At 54.6% G+C, this 13,504-nt stretch overlaps 1 protein-coding gene across 1 annotated transcript in view; it reads right to left on the bottom strand.

Moving 5' to 3' along the window:
- CROCC2 (ciliary rootlet coiled-coil, rootletin family member 2) overlaps window positions 1-13,504 on the bottom strand; it is a 64,868-nt gene that overhangs the window by 32,365 nt on the left and 18,999 nt on the right. The window contains exons 8-14 of the mRNA XM_087861062.1: window positions 12,190-12,286; window positions 11,917-12,006; window positions 11,581-11,769; window positions 11,029-11,240; window positions 9,091-9,282; window positions 8,500-8,644; window positions 7,608-8,201 (exon numbers count right to left, since the gene is read on the bottom strand). Of these exons, the coding sequence (XP_087717188.1) occupies window positions 7,608-8,201; window positions 8,500-8,644; window positions 9,091-9,282; window positions 11,029-11,240; window positions 11,581-11,769; window positions 11,917-12,006; window positions 12,190-12,286 (1,519 nt within the window). The remainder of the gene's footprint in view (window positions 1-7,607; window positions 8,202-8,499; window positions 8,645-9,090; window positions 9,283-11,028; window positions 11,241-11,580; window positions 11,770-11,916; window positions 12,007-12,189; window positions 12,287-13,504) is intronic.

Raw genomic sequence — 13,504 nt, 5'->3', positions numbered from 1 at the left:
CCAAGCATCCCAGGGAAGAGCCAGGCGCTAATCTAAATGATAACCTTGGTTGGCCCACAAACGTCCAGGGGCAGGAAACATCACACAGCAATGGCAGCAGAAGATGGCAGAGGACTAACTTGCTGTAAACACTTCCATCAAGAACATCACAAGACTCTGGACAGAATATGAAATGGGCAGCTGTACAAGGCCTCAGAGAGCTGCCAAGGCAGTGGGGACTGAAGGAGCCGAGACCTAGAGGGAGGGACATGGAGGAATGAGCCCACCACTTGGCATCTCTTCTCTCCTCAGAATTTGCAGATCTAGAAGTTATGGCCCCCATTTCTCAGTTTCTAAAACTGAGAGTTTGTGATACTAATATGGCCTCAGCGCAACAAAAACTCAAGTTCAGAGCCCTCATAGCAGACGGGTCCTAGAAAACAGCCCAGCTTTTAGCTGCATTCACCTCAGGGATTCACCCTGGCAGTGAAACTGAATCAGGAATAGATCATGCCTCGTAAAAGCTGAAGCTCAGATTTGGATCACTTCAACCAGGGACTATGGTGATCGTTTACCTTCACTGCCTGCCAGAATCAAAAGTAAGTGTTCTCTGGAAGAAGAACAGTGTCACCAGGATCCTCAAGTTGTTTCCACAATTTTTTACCTATGATATTTGGCATTTACTCAACATTACCAGGCATATCAGGAGATAGGATCATATGGCAAAAAACACATTTAAGAACAGAAACCCTGATGCCTCCCTGCCCTCTTGGGTACTCAGATACTGGAGTTATCAGACATAGAGTTTAAGATAGCTGTGATTCAACATTTGAGAAGATGGATAGCAAGATGTAGAATTTCACAACAGCACTAGAAGCTAGAAACAATCTAATTTTAACATATAGTAACCAAAATTAATAAATATATGGGTTCAATGTCAGCTTAGACAGAAGAGAGGACTACTCATCTGGAAGATAGACAAAAGAATGTATTCAGACTGAATCATGAAGAGAAAAAAGGATGAAAAACACGGAAGAGAGTGTAACAGACACATGTGACATGGTAAAAAGGTCCAACATGTGTGCAATTGATGTTGCACTAGGAGAGGGAATATTTGAACAGATACTGCACAGGAATGTCCCAATTCCAGTAAAATCCATCAAACCACAGATTTAAAATGAACCATGATCCTCCAACAGAACCAATACAAAGAAAATGTCACAGATACAAGGCTTAGTAAAGCTTCTGAATACCAAAGATAAAGAAATACACCTTTTAAAACCAGAGGGGAAAAACACATGTGAAGTTAAAATGAGCAACAATAAGACTGACATTTGATTTCCAAGCAGCAAGAAGGAAAGTCAGAAGATGGTGGGATGAATTCATCAAAATGCTGAAGGCAAATAATGGCTATCCTAGTATTCTATAACCTGTAAAGAAATTCTTCAAGCATAGAGACCAGAACTTTTTGCTCTCATGATGGTGAAGGAGGTTGTTGAGGACCAACCCTCCCACCTGGAACAGCAAGAAAATCTGAGCAGTGTACCTGCAACATAACTAACCATATGAGGGCCTAACAGGCGCCAAAATGAGACCCAAGGAGACATGGATCCAGCTGAGCCCAATACTCCACCACAGATTTTCCTTGTGGTGTCAGCCAGCTCCAAGGCCCAGAGCCTTTGCAGCCAAAGATAAGGCCTTAGCTAGAAGGCTGGGAATTTGACTTATTGTTTCAGCAGGCTTACGAGACTAGAGAGACCTAACCTGGAGTTCAGAGCTACCAAAGCAGCTGGGGTTTGAGAGGTGAAGACATCACAAGGGAGGGGAGACTCAGATTCTGTATTGTTTTTAAAAATGGTACTGCTGGGGCGCCTGGGTGGCTCAGTTGTTAAGCCTCTGCCTTCGGCTCAGGGCATGGTCCCAGAGTCCTGATATCGAGCCCCACATCAGGCTCCTCCACTGGGAGCCTGCTTCTTCTTCTCCCACTCCCCCTGCCTGTGTTCCCTCTCTCGCTGTCTGTCAAATAAATAAATGAAATCTTTTAAAAAAATGGTACTGCTTTTTCTTCTCTTTTCTTTTTTTAAATATAACTCCAAAGAAGTACAGGGCCAAGGAACTGTGAATCTGAATGAGAAGTGGCAGATGAGAATCTGAGAAGTCAGGTAGAACTTTGGGCAGTCTTAACAGAATTGAAAAAACAAAACCTGGAGGTAGGGCTCACCAGAAGCTAGAGGTCCTGGTCAGCATCCAACACGTCCAGTGAGGGGCCTGGGAGAGCTGTGTTGTACCCTAGGGCACACCAGAAATAGGCTGGTCCTCACAGGATACTGAAACCCACTTACAAACCAGAGTGAGCCTATGCTGGCTAAGGGTGATCTGCCCCTGCTCTGATTTCCCAAAAGCAAAAAGTAAATTCCCTCTGGAAAAAGTTGATATCATTCAGAGCCTCAAATTAGCTCTGCAAAAACACAAAGTCTTATTCAACAAAATTATTATGCATATCATGAGGCAAGACCACGTGACTGAAAACCAAGAGATAAAAGACAATAGAAAGAGACCCATGAGGAGATGCAGATGTTGGAGTTATCAAAGACTTGAAAAAGATTATAATTAATATGCTGTGAAGATAAAGCATTTCGCCAGATAACTGAAGTGTGTGTGTGTACATAGTTAAAGTGACCATTTAAGGTAAAAATATGAGTAATATATTGTATAGTTTATAACAACACATGTAGAAATAAAATATATAGCAACAAGAGCACAAAGGATGGGAGGGATAAATGTAATAAATGTTGTGAAGGTCTTAAATTGTTTTTGAAGTTGTATAATATTATTTGAATATAAACTATGCATATCATAATTTTAGAGTAATTACTAAAATAATGAGGAAAAGAAGTATAGCTTAGAAATACCAATAGAGAACATAAAGTAGAATACTATATAAATATAGAACTAACCCAAAATAAGGCCAGAAACAAGGAATGTAAAAATGTGTTTTTAATGAGAGAAATAGAAAACAAGTGCTGAGATGGCAGAATAAATCCATGCATATCAATGGTTACACTAAATATAAATGGTACAAACACTCCAATTAACAAGTAGAAACTGTCAGAGTAAATATAAAAGCAAGACCAAACCATATGCTTTTTACAAGAAACACACTCTAGGTATATAGACACAGACAAATAGAAAGTAAATATATTGAAGGATATAGAATGAAAACACTTAGCATGAGAAAGTTGGTGTGGCTCTATCAATATCAGAAAAACTAGATGTCAAAGAAAAGAGTGTCACTGGAGAGAAGAGGGGACATTTTATAATGATAAAGAGTCCATGCATTATGAAGACAAATGTGTATGCACCTAATAATAGGAATTCAAAAGATGAGGCAAAAATGGATAGGACTCAAGTTTGAAATAGACAATTCCATAATCACAGATAGAGATTTTAATGCCTTTCCAGCACTAAATGTTAGAACAAGTAGACAAAACAACCAGCCAAGTAAAACCGATAAATAAAACAAGAAAAACAAACAAACAAACAAACAAACAAACAAACAAAAAACCCATAAGGACATGGAAGATTTAAACAATATTGGAAGTAATTGGTATTTATAGATCTTACATCCACCAGGAGCATTGTGCACACTTCTCACATGAGCGTGTGTGAGCCATAGAGCATGCCTTTCAATCCATTCCAATAGCATGGAGTAGGTTTTCTTTTTATAATTATTATTTATTTTTTTCAAGATTTTATTTATTTATTTGAGAGAGACAGAGAGTGAGAGTGAGTACAAGCAGGGAGGAGAGGGAGAAGCAGTTTCCCCGCTGAGCGGGGGAGCCCGTTGTGGGGCTCAATCCCAGGACCCCGAGGTCATGACTTGAGCCAAAGGCAGACCCTTAACAGACTGAGTCACCCGGCACCCCTAGAGTATGTTTTCTGAGTGCAATGGAATTATATTAGAAATGGGTAACAAGCTGGTACTTGGAAAATCCATATGTTTGGAGTTAGGCAATATACATCGATAACCACAGGTTAGAAAAGAAGTGACACGGGAGTGAGAAAATAGCTTGATCTGTGCGATGATGAGAGCACAGCGAGCGTGGTCATCAGTACGCAGAACAGACAGCGAGGCAACAGGAACCCCAAGAGCCTACACTGGTTTAAGAAATTGAATTCATTATCAAAACTCTTCTCACAAGGGAAACACTCCGGACTGAAATAACCTCACTAGTGAATTCTACCAACATTTAGGGAAGAAATAACACCAACGTCATCACGCTTTCAGGAAATGAATAAATTTCCCAATTTATTTTAGGAGACCCTGCGTCCAAATCTGACAAAAACATGATGAGAAAAGAAAATCGCAGACCACTAGTCTTCATGAATATAAATGCAAAAATCCTTCACCAAACATCGAATCCAAAAATACATAAAAAGGCTATTAATGTATGACCCAGTAGGGTTTATCTCAGGTATGGAAGGTTGGTGTAACCTTCAAAAACTTAGCCAATATAACTCAGTGCATTAACAGAATAAGGAAAACAATGACGTGATCATCTTGATAAAGAAAAAGCATTTAAAAGAATTCAAAACCCACTCATGATAATAACGACGAGGACCCCTCTCTGCACACTGGGAATGAAAGGGGACATCCTCAGTGTGATGGGGGCGTCCGTGAAAGGCCCATCGATAACGTCGTACAGAAGTGAAATACTGACTTCCTTCCCCGGGACGGGGTTGGGTGGAATGTTGGCCACTCTCACGGTCTTTGCAACCTTGTTCTGCACCTCCTTAATTAGTGCATCAAGAGAAGAAGAAACAAGAGTCACCGCGATCAGAAGGAAAACTGATGCAATTCACAGATGCCATGATTACGAAAATGGAAAACCCCGGAGCTCACGAGTGAACGTGGCAAGGTTGCATGACTCAAAGTTCATAGACAACACTGTACTTCTCTACACTAGTAATGAACACTAGGAAAATAAAATTAAACCGGCATGGCAATTTACAGTATCCAATTTAAGAATCAATTTAATCAAATACGGGCAAGACATCTACACTGAGCACAAAACACAGCTGAGAGAATTAAGAGATATACCACACCTTCATGGAGGGACACTGTGATGTCCCTAAGGAGTCCAGGCTTCTGAACTTGACCTATAAAGTCAACATAATCCCAATCAAGTTTCTAGCAAGCTTCTGGGGGGGGGGACGGGGGGACTGACAGAAATTCACAAGCTGATTCTCAAATGTACGTGGATATGTACAAACTTTAGAACAGTCAGAACCATTTTGAAAAAGAAGAATAAAGGGGCGCCTGGGTGGCTCCGTCAGTTGAGCGTCTGCCTTTGGCTCAAGTCATGATCTCAGGGTCCTGGGATCGAGCCCCACGTCAGGCTCCCTGCTCAGCGGGGAGTCTGCTTCTCCCTCTCCCAGCCCCTGATGGTGCTCTCTCTTGCTATTTCTCTCTCTCTCTCACAAATAAATAAATAAAATCTTAAAAAAAAAAGAAAGACTAATAAGATTAGAGGACTCATGCTACTTAATTTCAAGACTTACTGAGAAGCTACAGTGTGGCTTTGGGGAAAGAGTGAGCAGAATGATTTGCATAGATTGACGATCTGACCTGTGCACATGTATGTTCAATTTACTTTCAACAAGTAGCCGAGGTAATTCAAGGGAGAAAGGACAATCTTTAAAAATGGTGCTGGGACAGCTGGACATGAGTGTGAAAGATAATGGACTTGAGTTCTTCCTTCACACGACACACCTGCGGTCCACACATGGTGGGGCATCAGAATCCCCCGCAGGGCTCCCTCAGATCCAGACTTCTGCCGCCCACCCTGCAGTTTCTGATTCCGCTGGTTCCGTGCGGCATTTTGAGAATCTGCATTTCTAGCTCGTTCCCGGGTGCTGCTGCTGCTGGTCTGGGCAGCACACTTTGAGAACCGCTGCCATACAGAAAAATCAACCTGCAATGATCACAGACCTACCTGGAAGAGCTGGGTGGAAACACAGGAGGGCGCTGGCTTGTCCTTGGGACACACAAGAATGTCTCAGACAGTATCTAGGAAATCCTAACTATACACTTTTTTAAACTTGGCGAACTGGATTTTAACAGAATTAAAATTTTCTGTACACCAAAAACAACAGTAAGAAATTGTACAGACAAGTCACAAAGATGAGTGAACTATTCTAAGCGCATCGTCTGACTAAGCATGAAGACATGTGAAGAATTCCTCTATGTCCATAACCAAACTACAAACACCCAATAAAGATGGGTAAAAGATTTGAACAGACACTTGACAAAACAAGATATACAAATTTCCAATGAGCGCATGAAAACACGCTCCAGTGGCTCTCCAGGAATGCGAATCAAAGCCACGGCGGTACATAACTTCACACGCACACACGGGAGCTGACAAGTACAAATGCGTGATGCCAAATGCGGACAAGGCCGGGGAGCAGCGGACAGCTCCCCGGGCTGCTGGCGGTGGATACACTGACACGAGCACTTCGGAAAACCGCTTGCCAGTTTCTTTCTAAATTCAACACACACCTACCAAATGGCCACAATCTCCCTCCCCGCACCGGCCGCGACTTGCACACCAATGTCCACGGCCGTCTTGTGCATCACAACCAAACTGGAAAGAACCCAAATGTCTAGCAGCAAGGAAATGGGAAAGCGAATGTGGTTTATTTGCACACGAAACGTTACCATGCAGTCAAAAAACCCCGAGCTCTTGCTACATGTAACAATGCGATGACACCCGCCGACATCACGCTGAGAGGGGGTGGACACTAAACGGCCCCAACACCACGGCTCCATTTACCAGAAGCTCTCAGGTGAAGCTCGTGCGTGGGGGTGCGCAGAGGCTGCCTGGGGGCAGGGTGGACCCGAGGCCCCGGGGAGACCGTCCACTTCTCGGTGCTGGCCAGGCGGTGCACGCAAGTCGGGGAACGCACACTGGTCCTGAGTGTAAATCACACTCCAGTGAAAGGAGGAGGGAGAAGTCAGCCGGAAAAGGATGGGACAGAGCCGGAGAAACAGAAAGACATGGAGCTGCGTCCCAGAGCAGAAAGGGCACCTAGGGTCTGAATGCCACCTGGGGCCTAAGACTGCAGGCACAGGGTTCCACGTGGGGCAACAGGCCGGGATTGGAGGAAAGCGAAGTGCTCCAGTGCCACTGCCCACGGAGCCTGCCCTCCTCTGAAGGCCAAGGTCCACGGAAGGTCAGAGGTCGGAGAAGGAATGCATGAGCGAAGAGCAAGTACAGAGGCGGTCCAGGGGGGACAGAAGCAGGACGGGGGGAAGCAGTGAAGCTCCTGACCCCTCAGTGTGTGGAAGTCTCGGGGCGGAGGACTTCGATTCTCTGAGGGGGGCTCTGGGACCGGCCCTGGACACCGGGGATAGGCCCCATGTACCCGTTCTCCGCATATCCCTCCCCCGTCTCCTACCCCCCACCACCGGGAAGCCGCGTGGGTTAGCGGTTAGCTTTGCCAGCGGACGGCACTGGTGCTGACGTCCTGAGCCAGTGTGACTTCTAAAGTTGACCTGTGGCCTTCCACGCCCAGGGAGACGGGCAGCCCTGCCGGGGGGAGCGGGAGCCCCACGGGCACCTCACCTGGTCCACCTGCTCCTGCAGCTGGGCCCGCTGCTGCCGGAACCGGGCTGCCTGGCCTTCCAGCTGCTCCCGCCGCTCCTCCAGGCGCCCGCAGGCCTGCTGCAGGGCCCTGCGCTCCGACTGCACGAGCTCCAGCTGCTGCTCCGCCCGCGCCAGCCGCGCCCGGGCGCCCGCCTGCTCCTGCTCCAGCGCTTTCTGCTGCTCCCGCAGCTGGTCCCGCTCCTGCTCCAGCTGCCACCGGGGGGAGGGGCTGCGTCCAGGCCCATGCACCACGCGCCGTGCACCCCAGTCCCGTGGGCCGAGCACCCCGTCCAGCCAGCGCAGGGCCTGGCAGTCTCCCTTAGGCCTCTTGCCCCGACAGCCGCTGTCGGGGCAGGAATGGAGAAGTGGGGAGGCGGGATCGCGAGGGGGGCCTGGCGCCGAGAGCAGCCCTGGGACCAGCCTCACCTGCAGGACCAGCTGGCTCAGGCTGCCTTTGTCCCGAGCCAGCGCCTCGGTCAGGGCAGCCATCTTGGCCAGAGATTCCCTTTGCTCCACTCCCTCCGACTTCAGCCGGGTCACGAGCAGTTCCAGGTCGGTGCTGCTGGCCTCGGCCTAGGGGGGAGGGCACAGTCACCCCGATGACACTTTCGGATCCACGCGCACACCTTCTGCCCAGGCAGCGCTTTTGGGCCAGGGAGGGAGTGAGCTCTGGGTGGGACAGGGTGGGGCGGCTCTGAGGTGGACGGTGGCCCCCTGGGTACCAGGCTGCAGCCGGGAGAGGCGACAGGGGAGCCGAGGGAGACACAGGGAGAAGCGGCTTTGGCTGGTGGCCAGGGAGGGTAGGCCAGCCCCACTGGCTGGGGACCCCGGAGGGTGAGGAGACAAGTAGGAGGGGGGCGGGGGGGGGTACCCGGGCCAGGGCTCTGCGTAGACCCTCCCTCTCGCTCTCCAGAACATCCCTCTGCAGCCGGGCCGAGTTCAGCGCCTCCTGGGCTGACACCAGCTCCTTCTTGAGCCCCGACACCTTCTCCTCCATCTGCTCCAGGCGCCCTTGACTGAGGTCCAGAAGCCAGAGGGCAGAGAGTGTGAGGTCACCTCAGCGCAAGATGGGGGCCACAATGGGCAGGGTGAGGGCCCATAATTCCCTCCGAGCCCAGGGAGCCCCAAAGGAGCATGGGTGGCCCTGCAGGGGCTCGTGAGTCCTGTTTCAGGGCTAGGGCTGGGGGTGGGGGTGGGGGTGTTCTTGGTCCATACCTCGACAGCCGGGGGGGAGGAGGAGTGTGAGTGTGTGTCGTGTGCACATGCGTGCAAGCACAGCTCACGGCGCCCACCTCTGCCCCTGCAGGGTGGGGAGTAGGCCTTGGGCCAGAGGTTGGAGCAGGGGTGTAGGGGTGGGTGTGATGGCCCAGCCTGGGGGAGTGTACTGTCCTGCCTGGAGATGAGCCCGTTTGTGGCTGGGACACCGAGGCTGAGAGGCGCGGCGGCCCCTTTCCCGGCGCACCTGGTCTCCAGCTCCCGGCGGCCCCGCTCGCCCTGCCGCACCAGCTCTTCCTTCTGCTCTGCCCACAGCAGGAGGCCCCTGTGCAGCTCCGAGTTCTCGGCCTCGAGGGCCTCCAGCCGCTGCTTCTCTGTGTCTGAAATGGCCGCCTTCCCCCTCATCTCCTCCACCGCAGTCTCCAGAGCCCTTTTCTCTCTGGGAGCAGGGGAGGCCGAGGTTGGGGCAGTGCCAGGACTGGGTCTGGGGAAGGGGAGCTGAGGGACGCGTCCTGGCTAGAGTCAAGCCTTGGCTGAGTGCCAGGAGCGTGGGCAGGGCAAGGTGGGCGCCAGGCCGGGGCCATTCAGAGCAGCAGCCTGGGGAAGCGTGGTGGGGGACAGGAGAGACCCAACCCCCTCTGGTCCCGGCGGGCTGCTCCTCTCATGGAGGCCTTCTGGGAGCCCCGGAAGCACTCAAGGGTCCTGCTCCCTGGTGCATCCTGAGCTCAGCCCTCTGCTGCTCACAGGCCAAGCTCAGCTAGCTGCAGAGCTCAGAGGGAAGGAAGGAACCCCTCCTCTGCCGGCACCCCGTCCACCTCATCCCGACAGGGCCCCGGGCCCGTGAAACATAGCACCCTCCTGCAAAGCCGCCCTCATAGGCTGATCCACTCCCCAGTCCTCTCTGCATGCCACCCCTCAGCCAGGAATCTGGACCTCAGCGGCTCCCCCTCGGGCCCTGGCTCCTGGAGCGCCCAGTCCTGTAGCCTCCCTTTCCCAGATGCCCGTGGGATCTGGCCCCTCCTCCCCCCACTCTGAGGACACCCCCAGGCCAGCCAACCTGCCCCGGGTGCTGCAGCTTGCCCCCCAGCAACCAGCCCAGCCCTTCCAAGCCATGGGTTTGGAAGGTGGTGCCCCCTGCTAATAGCCCCCAGAGCCCCCACTGCCATCTGCTCCTTGGGAGTGTTGGCCCCCACCAGCCTGACCCTGCTCCCCACACGGCTCTGTGCTCTCCCACCTCTGCTCCCACCTGCCCCTGGGAAGGCCTCCCCCTGGCACAGGAAGGCTTCAGCCCTCCAGACCCTCCTCCACCCCTCCGTGCCACGTCCCACGCCCCACGCCAGGCTGAACGCCTCTGCCCGTGTCTTTCCCTGGGTGCCTCTCAAGGCAGGGTCGGGGCTCCTTTCTCCTCCGATCTCCTGTCTCAGCACTGAGGGCACTGTCGGGTCACCCAGAGAAGGAGCCTCCTCGAGGGAGCCGCAGTCCCGACCCCCCAGGGGTGATGAGGGGAAGCGGCCTCCTTACCTGCTCCCTCTCCTGGCCCCGTTGGGAAGCCTCTGCTCCTCCAGCCAGAGCCTGCTGGCCGCCCACATCCCAGCTCAGGCAGTGTGTGGACTTGGGAAGCTCCACCTAGCCCCTCTCTCAGGACTGTGGGTCCTGGAGGTTCTTGTCCCGTGCTTCCCCACTCGCACCAACCCCAGGGCAGGAAGACGTGCACAGAACATCTGGAAAGCCTCATGGCCGACTGCACTTTAAGCTGCCAGATCCATAGGGCACCCCAGGAGAGCCCTCAGGCCGCCCCAATGGATGTGGGGAGAAGGGAGTTTGGGGGATTTATGGACCATTTCTGAAGGATGGACAGGACCCCTGGGAGGAGTCCCGGGAGTCAGGCGGGAGGCCGCAGGTGGGAGAGGGTGTGGCAGTGGAGCCAGGCTGCACTTTGGGGATGTAGACTGAGGGGGCAGGGCACGTGCTGAAGCTGGGCTCTGGGAAGGTGCGTCCTGGACGGAGGCAGCCCGGGTAGGCCCAGATGAGGGCAGGGAGACTCAGAGCAGGCAGGAGGCTGTGGGGCTGAAGCCAAGGGAGGTGGTCTTGCCAGGAGCAGTTTCTGGCCTGGAGACGGGGCCCTCTCTGTCCCCTGCTGGAAGCACCCCCAAAGTTGGTCTGCCCAGCCCTGGCCTCCGGTCACCTTCGCAAGAGCTCGCTGGTCGCCCTGCAGTGCTGTGCCTCCCGGCCCTGTGCCTCCAGCTTGCGCAGGAGGTCCTCGCGGTCCCACACCTGCTCCCGCTCCCGCTCCTGGAGGAGCCTCCTTGAGGCCTGCAGCTCCTGCCGGCTCTCAGACAGCTGCTCCCGGAGCCGGGCGGCCACCGCCTGGGAGGACTCCAGCCGCAGGCGCAGCTCCTGCCCCGGGGCGGGGGGTGCCGCGTAAGCCCCCTCTGGTCTAGGCGGGCCTTTGACCAGACTCCCCCAGGAGAGACGCACTGAAGACCGGAGCCCCTCCCTCGGGCTGTAGCTCAGGCCGGCCGGAAGATGCGCTGGCTGTGTCCAGACCCTTCCCCAAAGCCACCGCCTTCCCACAGGCCCCTGTCTCCCCTCTGTGGCACCCGGGCCTCCCTTCCTGTGGCCCCAGGGTATCCGGCCCTGGGTGAACCGCGGGCAGGCCCTGTAATGGCACTTCGGGCCTGGTGGGGACCAGGGCGCAGCTTGGCTTCCGGTGCCCCTGTGGGCCGTGGCCGCCCACCTGCTCCAGCAGCCGCCGCCTCTCGATGGCTGTCTGCACGGCCTGCAGTGCGGGGTCCGGGGTGTCCAGGGCGTGGGCCCGTGGTGGGGACATGCCCCGCTGGGGGGACACCGATCGTGCGGGGGCCTCTTCAGCTTCAGTGCTGCCGTCCCGCACCAGCTCCGGGTACCCCGCGTCCGCCCGGGCCACCTTCAGGGCGCAGAGAGGAAGGGATGGAGGGGAGAGAGCTCAGGGCTGTGGCCAAGCAGGGCCCTTCCAGATCCTGAGGAGGGTCAGCCATCAGGATCCCAGCGGCTCTTCCGCTTTGCCGCAGGAAGGACCGAGACGGGCCTGCACCTCTGTGATACTCTCCAGAACACGCCGCAGGGACTCGACTTCCTCCTCCCAGGTGCCCACCGCCGGCTGGCCTCCGGTGCGCCGGGACCCCTGTAGCCGGAGCAGACTCATCAGTGGGGCCGGCAGCTGCACCCCGCCCCGCGCCCGCACCCCGCCCCGCGCCCGCACCCCGCCCCGCGCCCGCATCCCGCCCCGCGCCCGCACCCCGCCCCGCGCCCGCACCCCTCCCCGCGCCCGCCTCCTGCAGAGCTGCCGCCTCCCCACCCCGCGCACCAGCTTCTGAACGAGCATCCTGAGCGAGCAGATGGCCGTCTCCTTCTCCGAGTTTTGCTCTGTGAGCTTCTCCACCAGCACCGTCTGCTCAGAGAGTCTGCAGAAAAGGTGGCGGCCGGGGAAAGGGTTGTCAGAGCAGAGAACAAAGCCCAGAGTGTGTGTGTGGGGGGCAACGATGCCCAGGCTGTGTCCTCCCCCTGCGGTGTGGCCTACACCCTTGCATTGGCTGAGTGGGCCTTAGTCCCCTGTCTGGTCAGACACTTCTCTCCTGCTCTAGAACCTTCAGTGGCCCCCACTGTCTCTGGAGGAACGTGCAGAATCAGAGTTTGGCATTCCAGGCCCCACTCCGACCCTGACTCTGCTCTCCAGCATCATGGCCAGTGGCCCCCTGAGGCCCCCCCGTCCTAGGGCCTTTGGTCCAGCTGCTTCTCTGCCTGGAGCACCTCTGCCACCCAAAGTCCGAGAGTAAGTGACATCATTGTCCCTTCTTTCCCAGGAGCCACCTTCTTCTCAAAGACCCCTGGCTCCCCTCGGTGGCACCTGGGTCTCCCTTCCTGTGGCCCCAGCGTCTTCGGCCATGGGGCACTACCCCGGGAGGCTGCATTGGGCCATCATGCTCCTTTGGTGCTGGTCTGGGGTTCATTGGACTCAACTGGCCCTTTGAGGGCAGGGCAGGTTTCTTCCCCTCAGCTTGGCAGGTGTTTGTGGCCGAGGGATCCCGGGGCCAGCAGGTTAGGCCTTCCCTGGGGCGCCGTCTCCCCACTACCCGCGGAAGGTGCCCTCCAGAGATTTCTGAGCCACCAACGTGGTTCGGTGCCAAAACCTCGTATGCTTGCTCTGAGGCTCACAGACCCCAGAAGGGGCCCTGGTCTCATGTGCACCAGGAGTAGACCTGGGCCCCTCCACCTGCCTCGGCTTCTTGAACGGTCTGCCTCAAAGCAGGTGCCCACCCCTGGAGGGAGGTACTTCGAGGCCGAAATTCCACTTCTGGGAACCAGCCATGAGGACACAGGTCAAATGTGTCCACTGCAGTGTTCCCTGAATCCCTCAAAGTTTGGGTGCTCTAGCTCGGCCTCTGGGGTTTGGTTAGGGACACGTGAGCCCGCCACCTTGGGGACCGTCCCTCTGCCGCCAAGAGCACGATCGGGAGCACGAGTGGCAGCACGGGAGGTGCCCTGGCGTGGGAATGCTGGGCGCAGATCAGGAGGGAAAGCTGCAGGCAGGCCGTGGGCATGTGTCTCGGAACCTGCAGCCGCTCGGGAGATGGGGAGGGGTGGGAGGTCCAGGCCCAGGCCAGCCTGCGGCCGGCACCCAC

Source organism: Ursus americanus, chromosome 1, assembly GCF_024610735.1.
Source record: "Ursus americanus isolate L20-20 chromosome 1, mUrsAme1.1.p, whole genome shotgun sequence".
In the NCBI taxonomy this organism is placed as follows: Eukaryota; Metazoa; Chordata; class Mammalia; order Carnivora; family Ursidae; genus Ursus; species Ursus americanus.
Note: the sequence above shows the minus strand (reverse complement) of the source record. Positions and strands in the feature narration are given on the sequence as shown.